We start from the raw sequence: 15,621 nt of genomic DNA on the forward strand, positions 1-15,621 counted from the left end.
TTAATACATCCTGAATGGAGTGCCACTTCCACATCCTTTACAGCCTTCCTTCCCCCAGACCCATTAGGGATGGTGTCTAAAAAGCCACTTTTCACATTCTCCCCATAAAAAAGCACTAGAAAATATGAACTACTATACTGAAGAGAGACCACGCTTGCCTCACCATGGCAGATGGCCACTGAGATACACTGTGTACTACATCGACAGTACACCTCACTAAAGGTGGGTCCTCCGATGGATTATTTCAACTGCCACAATCCACGAAGGGGACGAGGAGAATGGAAGTAAAAGCAAGCGCTTCACTTTTAACTGAAGCAAGGTAGGAGGTTTTATTTTACTATAAACAACACAACCGTTAAATGTCTTCTTTAAGCAAACTCACTTTTGAGCCCATCTTCTATCTGACGGTCCCCAAAGTTCAAAATGGAAACCCCCCTTTCAGCGACATCTGTTTTTCAAAACCATAACACGGAAATCTCCTGAGCAGCTCAATCTTTCTGGGTAACCCAGATACTCTGGTTACGGAGCACATTAAACTGGGTTTTTTTTTCCCCACAAGCACTGGGGGCTATTCGAGGTGGTTGTCAAGTCTCCTTTACTTCATTTCCAGAAGTTCTTCTTTGCTCTGACCTTCCTTCATATTCCCCTTCAGTCTCTACCCTTGACCTGTTCCTTCTCCACGTATGACCTACGACCTAGAACACACCATCACTCCCAGAGTCCCTCGGAACCTTTCTGGCCCGAAATTCCCAAAGCTGAAGTTCATTTGCGCTGAGGACAACCGGTTGTCAGGCTAAGGCAGCTGTCTGCCTTGGTAAAGGAAAGCGGATAATACGATCCAGGAAACGAGCACCAGGAAATAATGCCACATTCAAAACAATGTCATGCTGACATCACACAAACCGCACCACTCACAGACACTTTATTTTCCCCAAGGGATAGATCAATGGTAAGCAACTTCAATGTTCCCAGCAGGGATGGCGTTTCTCACGGAACCTAACTGACACTGGTTGGTTTTTCTAATTGGCAAAAGTTATGCTGGCAATTATAAATTAAAAAAAAGTTACTATCACTTTGTAGAGAAGAGATTCTACTGAGGCTGGGAGCAGACTTAAGGATGGCTCCTCAAGATAGATGGAGCATCAAATGCTTTGGGTGTAATAGGTAATGTTTTTTTTTTCAGCCACAAAAAGCCAAATTGAATAAACTCCTTTGAAAAAGGTCTCACTGACATGTAACAAATTTGTATAGAAAAAAGAAAAAAAAAAAAAAGTGGTCCTGGACCACCTTGAAGTACTACTCAAAGACAATGCTGGACGTGCATGCAAGGCTCCACTGAGTCCTACGATATAGAAATTCCTTTGATATTACAAAATACAAAAATATTTTATCAGAACTCTCATTTACATCGCATTTACAATGGACATGTAAATAACTTAGTGTTGGGTCCTGGCTAATAAACAAATTACGTACTGGAAAAAGGGTCCTAAAAGGGAGAGAACCAGAGAGGCTATAATATATAAGCGAGCGGGAAACAATTTTGCCATCTTGCCAGTGGCAGCTCAACACAGACGGACGGGAAGGAGGTGACCAATCCTGGCCTCCGTAGAGTCTATAGCGTTTCCAAAGTGAAATGTGCAAATAATATTCAACATGCCAAGAACTGTGACTACCTATTGAGTCAGTCGGTGACCTTGCCGCCATCAACAGAGAGCTCTTCTCATCTCTCCCTGGAACCACCAAAGCAAAGAGCTTTAAAATTTAAAACAGTGCAAGTTTCTGAATTTACATTCTTACCTCCCATCTTCCCCTATCCCCTGACCCCCATCGGATTAAGAAATGATACAGTTTTTGCTCTTTTGTCTTTTCCTGCTGTGCAACTGTCCCCTGCCACCTAGCGTGGAAGACTTGGGGAGGCCGTACGAGCTGTATTTGTGCAGTAACTCATCACTCGTGACGTATCGCAGGTGGGCGGGCTGGGGGATGGGTTCTCCTAGGAAATAGCCCTCGTTGTCAGACTCCGAGGACGAAGAGCAGGTGGAACACCAATCGTACTCAGTGAAGTAGGGTCCCCATCGCTCCCCAAAGGCGTTCTGCAGAGCCAGGTCCGATACAGTCCGGGGGCACCGGCCGTACAGGTCCCTCCGGGACCCCTGGCCCAGGCTCTCCTGGAAGCTCCGCTGGCGCATGAACTGATCATAATCCTCCCTGGCTCTCAGGGGGGGCCTTTCTTTTAACTGAGAGATGGCCTCGCGCTCGCTGGCCAGGTGGAGGGCGTTGTCTGAGCGAGAGCGTCGGGATCGCCGGGACCGGTGAGGTCGGAAGCGGCGGTTGTCTTCGCGGGAAGTGGCTCTCCGCCGCGTGCGCTCGCTCATGGGCTGGATCCTCACACCCTCCGGCCCCGGCAGCTTGCTGCCCGCCATCCCCCCATCGAAATCAAAGCTCTGATGCATCCTTCCGTGGGCCTGCAGGTCTCTGTACCTGATGGGGTTGCTGAGAGGGTGGAGGTTTCCCTCCATCTCCTGGTACTGCTGGGCGGAGAGCAGGCTGCGAACGGACTCGGCGCTGCGGAACTGCATGGACGAGTTCAGCGTGCCCATGTTGCTCAGCTTCTCGGACACGTTCATCCCAGAGTCTTTGCTGAGATCGGGCATGGAAAACCGGGAGAGGTGCTCCTGGCGCTTGGCACCACCATCCGCGGAGAGGCCTGGGGGAGAGAGAGGAAAGGTTCACAGAGGTTAATACAAACGTGCAGCCATGGGAGTCCCGTCACTGTGGGTCATCTGAACCGTTATCTATCCAGGGTCGCTGCATACGGTTGCACAGTTGCACACTGCACACAGGCTCGCTCAGAAAGTGTGCAGGAGGGCTCTCCCCATTCCACAGTGGGCCAGTGTCCACTGAGAGGGGACACCTGGTTAAAATGCATCCACGAGATGTTTTTATAATCGTCATGAATTCCTCCAAAGGTTCATCAAAATTACTTAAGAGCCCATCATGTATCTCATAAGTGATGTTTCTTCTGTTCAGAAATTCACTTTAAAAAGTGCTCAATCACCTCACTGGTTCTAATGATGAACTACAAGCTCCACAGGAGAGATATTCTGGACAAAGAACCTTTAAGCTATAGAGGCCGGGCCACGCCCAAGCAGTTCCTAGCAACACTGAGCCTAGAGTCTAGTCCCATAATACTGGACCAGTTCACTTCCATGTTTACCTCCAGCAATTTCCTGCTCTGCCTGCTGTCCCTGGGCCTCTAGTCCAGATGTCTTGAAAACTAAGTGGCTCCCTGGATGTAGACAGAGGGATATTTACTCTCTCAGGGTGTTTAGTAAATGACTGTTTCAGGGTTCCAAATGGGCCCCTAGCAGTCAGAAGATGTGAGTGGGACTCCGGGGGGCATTCCTCCTTCTCCTGGGGAGACACTTTTTAAAACAAAGCAGTGACCCGAATGCTCTCTAACAGCAGGAGCCCCTAGCAATGATCCTGCATTCCCTACATGCCGTCACTGCCATCACTGAGATGAAAACCATGTTGAAGGTAGCAGGAGATTCTTGACTTCAGAAACTTCCATTCTGCCCATCTTAAAGCAGCAGTCGCTAAAACAGCAGCTTAAGAATGGACCAGGTGGCAAAATCTCAGCATTTCCCACTCATTATCAATGGAAAAGATGAGCAGCTTTGCCATTTCTGGTCACAGACAACATGTCTTTGGATTGCACTGGCCCATTAGAACCCCTGCCACCGATTACCCCACCTAACGGGGCCAACAACTTTGGCTCCCCTCACAAAACTGTTATGAGCACTGTGAAACACTACTTAGCAATACCCACTAAAGCTAAATATACATATATATGTGTGTGTATGTGTATATATATGTATGTGTGTGTGTATATATATATACATACATGAATTATGAACAAAGTTGCTTTGAATACCTGTGTTCACTATTTTGGTGGACTTAATGTACTCATTTCTGTTGGGTATATAGCCAGAGTGGAGATCCGGTGTCCTTCTTTTTATTTATTTATGTATGTACATATGTACGTTATTTTAAAAATTGTAATACAGTTGATTTACAATGATTCAGGTGTGCAGCAAAGTGATTCAGTTTATATATATATATATATATATATATACACAGATATAAATTCTTTCTATATATACACATTGTATATAAATTCTTTCCACATATATATAAATATATATATAAATTTTCTTTTTCAGATTATTTTCCAATATAGGTCACTACAAGACATTGAATATAATTCCCTGTGCTCTACAATAGTCCTTGTTGTTCTGTTCTGAGACTTTCCATTGCCACTCTTGGTTATATACCCAACCGAAAACAGTTTATGGATCCAAAAAATGTACAAGGGTATTCAGAGAAGCTTTCTTTATAATAGTCCAGAACTAAAAACAATTCAAACGTCAATTAACAGGAGGAAGGATAAATAAACTGTGGTATTTTCTAGCATTCCCCATTAAAACGAATCAGGCAGGACTTTTTGGAGAAATGGCTAATTCCCGGATAGGAGGAGGGAAGGTAAAAGATGAGGCTGGAACATCTTGTTATGCCAAAAAGTAAGGAAGTGTTAAAAATAAAAAAAGAAGGGAGGCTTGCGAGAACACCAGAATCACAGCTAGCAGCTGGACAATCATCGACAGGAAGATACTGGAACTCACCAAAAAAGATACGCCACGTGCGAAGACAAAGGAGAAGCCACAATGAGATGGTAGGAGGGGCGCAATCACAGTAAAATCAAATCCTATAACTGCTGGGAGGGTGACTCACAGACTGGAGAACACTTACACCACAGAAGTGCACCCACTGGAGTGAAGGTTCTGAGCCCCACGTCAGGCTTCCCAACCTGGGGGTCTGGCAACGGGAGGAGGAATTCCTAGAGAATCAGACTTTGAAGGCTAGTGGGATTTGATTGCAGGACTTCGACAGGACCCGGGGAAACAGAGACTCCACTCTTGGAGGGCACACACAAAGTAGTGTGTGCATCGGGACCCAGGGGAAGGAGCAGTGACCCCAGGGGAGACCGAACCAGACCTACCTGCTAGTGTTGGAGGGTCTCCTGCAGAGGCAGGGGCTGACTGTGGCTCACGGTGGGGACAAGAACACGGGCAGCAAAAGTTCTAGGAAGTACTCCTCTGTATGAGCCCTCCCAGAGTCCACCATTAGCCCCACCAAAGAGCCCAGGTAGGCTCCAGTGTTGGGTTGCCTCAGGCCAAGCAACCAACAGGGAGGGTACCCAGCCCCACCCATCAGCAGTCAAAGGGATTAAAGTTTTACTGAGCTCTGCCCACCAGAGCAACAGCCAGCTCTACCCACCACCAGTGCCTCCCATCAGGAAACTTGCCTCTTGGATAGCCTCATCCACCAGAGGGAAGACAGCAGAAGCAAGAAGAACTACAATCCAGCAGCCTGTGGAACAAAAACCACATTCACAGAAAGATAGACAAGATGAAAAGGCAGAGGTCTATGTACCAGATGAAGGAACAAGATAAAACCCCAGAAAAACAACTAAATGAAGTGGAGATAGGCAAACTTCCAGAAAAAGAATTCAGGATAATGATAGTGAAGATGATCCAGGACCTTGGAAAAAGAATGGAGGCAAAGATCAAGAAGATGCAAGAAATGTTCAACAAAGACCTAGAAGAATTAAAGAACAAACAGGGGCTTCCCTGGTGGCACAGTGGTTGAGAGTCCGCCTGCTGATGCAGGGGACACGGGTTCGTGCCCCGGTCCGGGAGGATCCCACATGCCACGGAGCGGCTGGGCCCGTGAGCCACGGCCACTGAGCCTGCGCGTCTGGAGCCTGTGCTCCGCAGTGGGAGAGGTCACAACAGTGAGAGGGCCTCATACCGCAAAAAAAGAAAAGAAACAAACAATCTTCCCTAACATGGGAAAGGAAACAGCCACCCAAGTCCAGGAAGCGCAGAGATTCCCATACAGGATAAACCCAAGTACGAACATGCCAAGACACATAGTAATCAAACTGGCAAAAATTAAAGACAAAGAAAAATTATTGAAAGCAGCAAGCGAAAAATGACAAATAACATACAAGGGAACTCCCACAGGGTTAACAGCTGATTTCTCAGCAGAAACTCTACAAGTCAGAAGGGAGTGGCATGATATACTTAAAGTGATGAAAGGGAAGAACCTACAACAAAGATTACTCTAGCCGGCAAGGATCTCAAGGATCTCACTCAGATTCGATGGAGAAATCAAAAGCTTTACAGACAAGCAAAAGCTAAGAGAATTCAGCACCACCAAACCACCTCTACAACAAATGCTAAAGGAACTTCTCTAAGTGGGAAACACAAGAGAAGAAAAGGACCTACAAAAACAAACCCAAAACATCAAGAAAACGGTCAAAGGAACATACACATCGATAATTACCTTAAATGTGAATGGATTAAATGCTCCAACCAAAAGACAGAGGCTTGCTGAATGCATACAAAAACAAGACCCATATATATGCTGTCTACAAGAGACCCACTTCAGACCTAGGGACACATATAGACTGAAAGTGAGGGGATGGAAAAGGATATTCCATGAAAATGGAAAACAAAAGAAAGCTGGAGTAGCAATAACTCATATCAGAAAAAAATAGACTTTAAAATAAAGAATGTTACAATAGACAAGGAAGGACACTACATAATGATCAAGGGATCAATCCAAGAAGAAGAGATAACAATTATAAATATATATGCACCCAACGTAGGAGCACCTCAATACATAAGGCAACTGCTAACAGCTATAAAAGAGGAAATCGACAGTAACACAATAATAGTGGGGGGCTTTAACACGTCACTTACACCAATGGACAGATCATCCAAAATGAAAATAAATAAGGAAACACAAGCTTTAAATGACACAACAGACCAGATAGATTTAATTGATATTTATAGGACATTCCATCCAAAAACAGCAGATTGCACTTTCTTCTCAAGTGTGCACGGAACATTCTCCAGGATAGATCACATGTTGGGTCACAAATCAATCCTCAGTAAATTTAAGAAAATTGAAATCATATCAAGCATCTTTTCTGACCACAACGCTATGAGATTAGAAATGAATTACATGGGAAAAAACGTAAAAAACACAAACACATGGAGGCTAAACGATACGTTACCAAATAACCAAGAAATCAAAAAATACCTAGAGTCAAATGACAATGAAAACACGACGATCCAAAACCTATGGGATGCAGCAAAAGCAGTTCTAAGAGGGAAGTTTATAGCTATAGAAGCCTACATCAAGAAATAAGAAAAATCTCAAATGAACAATCTAACCTTACACCTAAAGGAACTAGAGAAAGAAGAACAAACAAAACCCAAAGTTAGCAGAAGGAAAGAAATCATAAAGATCAGAGCAGAAATAAATGAAAGAGAAACAAAGAAAACAATAGCAAAGATCAATAAAACTAAAAGCTGGTTCTTTGAGAAGATAAACAAAATTGATAAACCATTAGCCAGACTCATCAAGAAAAAGAGGGAGAGGACTCAAATCAACAAAATTAGAAATGAAAAAGGAGAAGTTACAACAGACACCGCAGAAATACAAAGCATTCTAAGAGACTACTATAAATGACTCTATGCCAATAAAATGGACAACCTGGAAGAAATGAACAAATTCCTAGAAAGGTATAACCTTCCAAGACTGAACCAGGAAGAAAGAGAAAATATGAACCGACCAATCACAAGTAATGAAATTGAAACTGTGATTAAAAATCTTCCAACAAACAAAAGTCCAGGACCAGATGGCTTCACAGGTGAATTCTATCAAACATTTAGAGAAGAGCTAACATCCATCCTTCTCAAACTCTTCTAAAAACTGCGGAGGAAGGAGCACTCCCAAACTCATTCTATGAGGCCACCATCACCCTGATACCAAAACCAGACAAAGATACTACAAAAAGAGAAAATTTTTACAGACCAATATCACTGATGAATATAGACGCAAAAATCCTCAACAAAATACTGGCAAACAGAATCCAACAACACATTAAAAGGATCATACACCATGATCAAGTGGGATTTATCCCAGGGATGCAAGGATTCTTCAATATATGCAAATCAATCAATGTGCTACACTGTATTAACAAACTGAAGAATGAAACCCATATGATCATCTCAATAGATGCAGAAAAAGCTTTCGACAAAATTCAGCACCCGTTTATGATAAAAACTCTCCAGAAACTGGGCACAGAGGGAACCTACCTCAACATAATAAAGGCCATATATGACAAACCCACAGCAAACATCATTCTCAATGGTGAAAAACTGAAAGCATTTGCTCTAAGATCAGGAATGAGACAAGGATGCCCACTCTCACCACTATTATTCAACATAGTTTTGGAAGTCCTAGCCACGGCAATCAGAGAAGAAAAAGAAATAAAACGAATACGAATTGGAAAAGAAGAAGTAAAACTGTCACTGTTTGCAGATGACATGATACTATACATAGAGAACCCTGAAGATGCCACCAGAAAACTACTAGAGCTAATGAATGAATTGGGTAAAGTTGCAGGATACAAAATTAATGCACAGAAATCTTTCATTCCTATACACAATTGATGAAAAATCTGAAAGAGAAATTAAGGAAACACTCCCATTTACAACTGCAACAAAAAGAATAAAATACCTAGGAATAAACCTACCTAGGGAGACAAAAGACCTGTATGCAGAAAACTATAAGACACTGATGAAAGAAATTAAAGATGATACCAACAGATGGAGAGAGGTACCATGTTCTTGGATTGGAAGAATCAATATTGTGAAAATGACTATACTACCCAAAGCAATCTACAGATTCAACACAATCCCTATCAAATTACCAATGGCATTTTTTACAGAACTAGAACAAAAAATCTTAAAATGTATACAGAGACACAAAAGACCCCGAATAGCCAAAGCAGTCTTGAGGGAAAAAAAAGGAGCTGGAGGAATCAGACTCCCTGACTTCAGACTATACTACAAAGCTACAGTAATCAAGACAATATGGTACTGGCACAAAAACAGAAACATAGATCAATGGAACAAGATAGAAAGCCCAGAGATAAACCCATGCACCTATGGTCAACTAATCTATGACAAAGGAGGCAAGAATATATAATGGAGAAAAGACAGCCTCTTCAATAAGTGGTGCTGGGAAAACTGGACTGCTACATGTAAAAGAATGAAATTAGAACACTCCCTAACACCATACACAAAAATAAACTCAAAATGGACTCAAGACCTAAATGTAAGACCAGACACTATAAAACTCTTAGAGGAAAACATAGGAAGAACACTTTTTTTTTTTTCCTTCGGTACGCGGGCCTCTCACTGCTGTGGCCTCTCCCGCTGCGGAGCACAGGCTCCGGACGCACAGGCTCAGCGGCCATGGCTCACGGGCCCAGCCGGAGTGGCACATGGGATCCTCCCGGACTGGGGCACAAACCCGTATCCCCTGCATCGGCAGGCGGACTCTCAACCACTGTGCCACCAGGAAAGCCCGGAAGAACACTTTTTGACATAAATCACGGCAAGATCTTTTTTGATCCACCTCCTAGAGTAGTGGAAATGAAAACAAAAATAAGCAAATGGGACCTAATGAAACTTCAAAGCTTTTGCTCAGCAAAGGAAACCATAAACAAGACAAAAAGACAACCCTCAGAGTGTGAGAAAATATTTGCAAACGAATCAACGGACAAAGGATTAATCTCCAATCGCCAAAATATATAAACAGCTCATGCAGCTCAATATTAAAGAAACAAACAACCCAATCCAAAAATGGGCAGAAGACCTAAATAGACATTTCTCCAAAGAAGACATACAGATGGCCAAGAAGCACATGAAAAGCTGCTCAACATCACTAATTATTAGAGAAATGCAAATCAGAACTACAATGAGGTGTCACCTCACACCAGTCAGAATGGCCATCATCAGAAAATCTACAAACAACAAATTCTGGAGAGGGTGTGGAGGAAAGGGAACCCTCTTGCACTGTTGGTGGGAATGTAAATTGATACAGACACCATGGAGAACAGTATGGAGGTTCGTTAAAAAACTAAAAAGAGAATTACCATATGATCCAGCAATCCCACTACTGGGCATATACCCAGAGAAAACCATAATCCAAAAAAACACATGCACCCCAGCGTTCACTGCAGCACTCTTTACAATAGCCAGGTCATGGAAGCAACCTAAATGCCCATCGACAGACGAATGGATAAAGAAGATGTGGTACAAATATACAATGGAATATTACTCAGCCATAAAAAGGAACGATATTGGGTCATTTGTTGAGACGTGGATGGATCTAGAGACTATCATACAGAGTGAAGTAAGTCAGAAAGAGACTAACAAAAATCGTATATTAATGCATATACGTGGAACCTAGAAAAATGGTTCAGATGAACCGGTTTGCAGGGCAGAAATTGAGATACAGATGTAGAGAACAAACGTATGGACACCAAGGGGGGAAAGCTGCAGGGGGCTGGTGGGGGTTGTGTGATGAATTGGGCAATTGGGATTGACATGTATACACTGATGTGTATAAAATGGATGACTAATAAGAATTTGCTGTATAAAAAAATAAATAAAATAAAATACAACAACAACAAAAAGATGTTAAAAAAAAATAAATAAATAAATGCCCCTGGTAACAATAAAAAAAAACAAAAAACAACACAGAAAACAAAAATGAAGGAGGGTTGGTTTTCAGAATACAGGACCCAACTTCAAAGGGATCCCACAAGCCGAAGCTGAGCAATTCAAGCATTCACACAGTAATGATTTATAAACCACTGAGAAAACCAGGATTCATGAATCCATACTGATAACAGATAAAAATACCAGCAAATAAATGGGGGAGAAGAGTGGGCCCTTGTACATAACAGGCTGGAGTGTGCGTGCAGAAGGAGTGCTGGATTTGGAAGATCATCATTTTGTAACCACTGTAGGTAAAGACTGGCTCATGCAAGACACGAAATATGCTAAATTTAGGGGGTAAAATTTGATTGGGGAGCAGGATATCTGCATGGTGTTAAGTGGTTCCCCACATATCGCTTATTATCTATAAGAGAAAATTTAGTAACTATACAGTGGAATAATCAGACAACACTCTGACCACCTCACGGACGAGGTGCCACTGACACCATGTCCCTCCAGATGGGATTCTCTAAGCAGGACACACTACCACTTACGGAGTCTTTCAGTCAAAAACACATACCCTGAATGGATTCAGAAGGAAAGACCAGACGAACCCCAAATGAGGAATATTCTATTAAGAAGAAAAGGGATTGTATTTTTAAAAAGAAATTCAGTACCATAAAAGACAAAGACTGAGTGAATGTTCTAGACTAAAGGATATTAAGGAACCACAGCAACTATATACAATACCTGATCCTGGACTGGAACCTGCACTGTAATGAAAATAAATGCTACAAAGGATAATTTTCCCTCAAATGCAAAAATTGGGACATGGGCTAACTCATAAATGTATTATGCTAAATATACTGTGGTTAACTGATAATTAGGATAATGTCAGAGAAGATCCTTATTCTTGGGAAATACACACGGAAGTATATGGTAGTAAACGGCCAAGATGGATGCAACTCGCTCTCAAATGGTTCAGAAGTACACTGTGTGCATGTGTGTGTGTGTGTGTGCACACATGAACACAAGAGAGGGCAAATGATAAACCAAACGGGTAAAATGTTAACAATAGGTGAATCTAGGTAAATACTTTATGGGTAGTGTTTGTTCCATTTTTGCAACTTTTCAATAAGTTTGAAGTTATTTTCAAATAAAAAGTTTCTTAAAACTTGTAGTATATTTATGTGATGCAAAGGTTTTCAGTTCCAGGGGAAATTACTGGGGGTAGGGGATGCTACTAGTGTCTAGTGTGTAGAGACCAGAAAGATGCTGCTAAACACCCTATAATGCACAGGACAGTCCCCACAACAAAGAATTATCCAGCCCCAAATGTCAATAATACCCCAGTTGAGAAACCATGCTATACTGGAAAACTACACAACAAGAATGAATAACTACACGGACAGCATGGATGAATCTCATAGAAAACGCTGAGAGACACAAAAGAGTACAGGCAGTACGATTCCATTTACGTGAAGTTCAAGAACAGGCTAAGGCTGTCTGTGGTGACAGAGGTCAGAAGAGTGGGAGGGGCACAGGGAAATGTCCAGGGCACAGGAAATGTTCTCTACCTAGAGCTGGGTGACGATTATAAAAGGATGCACATGTAAAAATCCCTTGAGGTGCAGTTTAAATATCTGTTTGCTTTACCTTATGTAGGTTATAACTCAATAAAACGGTGTAAAAATAATGCAGTGTTCTCATTAAAGAGCTCAATTTAAACGTTGGCTATGCCTACAAAGAAACTATTCTGCCACACATCGTACTTTCCAGTCACTTCTTCTTTTTTTAAAATTTCATTACTGGGATAACTGGCAGGGTAAGAGGAGTGGAGTTCTCTGACTCCTGCTTTCCGAGCTGCTTATCTGTGACATACACATCATAAAAGCTGATTTACAACAGCTAATCACTTCCAGAACCTCCCCCAGCTGAAGGCAGAGCGGAGAGGATAGCAAAGCAAGATGATGAATGACTAGCCTGGGCAGATAAACTCTAGTAAGGAAGGAAAAAAAATCCTTCAAAAAATCACACTGAGAAACAAAAGCTACATGGGTGGGAGCGATGATCTTTGTGGGGCTTTTGGAATTAGGGTCGGGGTAGATAATCTAGCAAATACTATACATTCCCAAACATGCTGTTTTCCTGAACCTGTCTTTTATAAGCCCCAAAGTCATGCATTTCTGAGGATGTCCTGTGTGTGAAAACATTCATATTCAATGAGGAAGTAAACGTGAGGAAGGATAGCTTCCACTCTGCTGGGAGGTGATGATGCCCTATTGAACTGTACTTCTGCCTCCTGGGAAATCTCAGGATACCCTTCAGCATCTCCAATCCCCACAAAAGAAAAGTCCTCTGGCAAGAACTAGAGAGCCCACTATCAGTTTTACTTAAACGTAAGCTGGGAGATGTGCGGGTAGGATTGGAAAGGCCACCGGCTCACTCCAGACAGGAGAAATGTGTATGTTCTCATTTATTAACCCGGAGTCCCCTTCAGGGGCTTCTTACACGCAGGCCATGCACAAAATGGCCAGTGTTGCCCAGAGATGAGCAATAATTGTGTGCCTGCCTCTAAACAGAGCGGCTCTGTGGTTAATTTCACTACTGGTCAAATCCAGAAACCTTATGCAGATGTCAAAGTCTCTCCAAGATGGTGGACTAAATGCTCCTCCCTGGCTGACTCTGCTTTAGTCGCGCTTACACACACCAGCAAGCTCATATCAGCCCCTTATGGAAAACTCTCCCTTTTGCGTAGCTGCCTTCTTTGGATCACTAAGGACCTCATGTAAATACCACCTCTTCCATGGTGCCTGCCCTGACTGTTCTTCCTCAAGGAGCAAAGTTGTCCCCCACCCCCAAACAGTCACTCTGTAGCACCTGACCCTTGTTTAAAGTCCCCACTCTGACTTATTTTCTTAAATTTATGTTTAAGTTGGTAGCCAAATGGATGCCCTCTGGGAGCAGGGATCTTGCCCCCACTGTTTACCACACTGGAACTAGCAGTGCTGGGCATCCTGCTGGTGGAGTTAAGGTAAATGAATCCTCACGCTGCCCACAGCTAGGAAAAAGCAACCACCCTCTGACCTGGAGCAGGCCAGGACTTAAAAGATTAACTGATTGTAATTTGGATGAGTGGCCTGCCAACCATCAGGAACCAAAAAACCCACGGTCACACGAATCAATCTCATTGTCTCTGGTGGTTCATCACACGGCCCACCATCTGGGGCTTCTTCAATATTAGAGGAACGTGTGGTTTATAGTTGGCCCCTCAAACTGCAAAAATATTTTCTCTTATTGATCACACTGCTGGGGATCTGTTTAAATTAGCAACTTTCATGTCCCCAAGATGGACCTATACTATCCCAGCTCACACCTAACCCTGAGAAACACTCCTTCCCTCTCTAACTCACTCTGAGCAGAACTGAAAGGTGACTTGGGGCAACTTCTGAACCTCTTGAGATGCGTGTGTAAAATGGGCCTAACAACAGTACCTGAGTTCAAAAGCTTTAGTGATGATTGGGTGAGAAAATACATACCTTTCGTTTTTATTTCATTTATTTTTTTGGCCATGCTGCGCGGCATGCAGGATCTTAGTTCCCTGACCAGGGCCCGAACCTGTGCCCCCTGCAGTGGAAGCACAGAGTCTTAACCACTGGAGCGCCAGGGAAGTCCCACCTTACGTTTTTAAGCCTCATCACAACTACCATAAATCTGGGTAGTTTTGATTTCCTCTCCATCTCCTTGGCGAGCCTATAAGCTCCAAGAGGGCAGGAGCTGGCTCCTGTTTGCTAGCCCCGATCTCAGTAGCTGGTATTCGATACATGGGAAGAAAGTAAGCAAGGCCTAAGAGTCCCCAGTGAAAGAGCGCATGCTCCAAGAAATTTACACCCAGCCAACTGTAAAGACAAACAAATACTTGCTGAAGGAGTGATTATATGAAGGAACGAACCCGAGACGAGCCACACAGGACCAGACACATCATGATGTTCACTGAAGATGAGCCACTAAAATAATAATAAAAATAATTTGTGCCTCCAAACTGCAGCTGGGGCTGACTTCTCTACCCAGAGGAAATGCAACTCTCTGTTCCACTTGTCTGTGTAGCATGAGACTCAGTGTCAAAACACTGCAAATCAATATAGTCCAACCAACTGGGGTTCTCAACGCCACTCTGTTCTTCTGCAATGAATGAACTTTACTTTTCTCGCTGCCCAAGCCATAACTGTGTGTGTGTGTGTGTGTGTGTGTGTGTGTGTGTGTGTGTGTGAACGAGCACAGCTGTGGTATGGGAGGTGGAAACTGCACACTAACTTCTCCAGAGAGCTCTGGCGGAAGCCCGTCGTCTGACCCCGCACTTAACACTGGCATCTTCCGGGCCCCAACACATTCTGGAGAGCCTGGCAGAAGATCCCACCGGGCAGCACGAGACACAGATGCCAGGTCGCTTTCCTCTCCAGTGGAACTCCGTCTTATTAATAGACAGAGAGGGTTTTCTCCTCTTCTAATAAAGCAGGCTTTGTGAGAGGCACTGGATGGTGACCGTGGAGTTAAACGCCTTGACTTATCCTTATCCCTGGGGTCGGCATGGCCAGGAGCGACAGAAATGTCCACATGCCGCAGGGGCTGGGGGTTTCCCTCAGGTGCCCCAACAGGGAGACATCAGTATCAAATTTAGCCTGCGGTTCCCTGTGGTTAAACTGTCAACCCGAAAATGCAGCCAGGGCGCTTTAAACAACACTCCAGCGTTTCTGTCCAAGCAATGCCTCCTCACTGCAAATAGGAGGTCTCAACAGAAGCCAGTGACAGTGAGAAAAATCACTACCTTCAAAGAATGCTCTGGGTCTGATGAAAGAGAAGGGTAATCTTTGTGGGGCTCCCTCCCTCTATTTATTCTAAGAGCAGAAGGTATTCGCTCAAGCCAGAGAGAAGAAAATGCAGACTTAAATGTACTGGCAGTTCTTTCTGTTCC

At 43.4% G+C, this 15,621-nt stretch overlaps 1 protein-coding gene across 2 annotated transcripts in view; it reads right to left on the minus strand.

The window, feature by feature from the left end:
- Positions 1 to 303: 303 nt before the first annotated feature.
- Positions 304 to 15,621, minus strand: part of PRICKLE2 (prickle planar cell polarity protein 2) — a 246,745-nt gene continuing 231,427 nt past the window's right edge. For both annotated transcript variants that reach the window (XM_029243456.1, XM_029243455.1), the window contains exon 8: positions 304 to 2,707. In XM_029243456.1, the coding sequence (XP_029099289.1) occupies positions 1,833 to 2,707 (875 nt within the window). In that variant the 3' untranslated portion in view covers positions 304 to 1,832. The remainder of the gene's footprint in view (positions 2,708 to 15,621) is intronic.

The sequence above is a fragment of the Monodon monoceros genome, unplaced genomic scaffold (assembly GCF_005190385.1).
Source record: "Monodon monoceros isolate NGI ecotype Baffin Bay Population unplaced genomic scaffold, NGI_Narwhal_1 Super_Scaffold_3, whole genome shotgun sequence".
NCBI lineage: Eukaryota > Metazoa > Chordata > Mammalia > Artiodactyla > Monodontidae > Monodon > Monodon monoceros.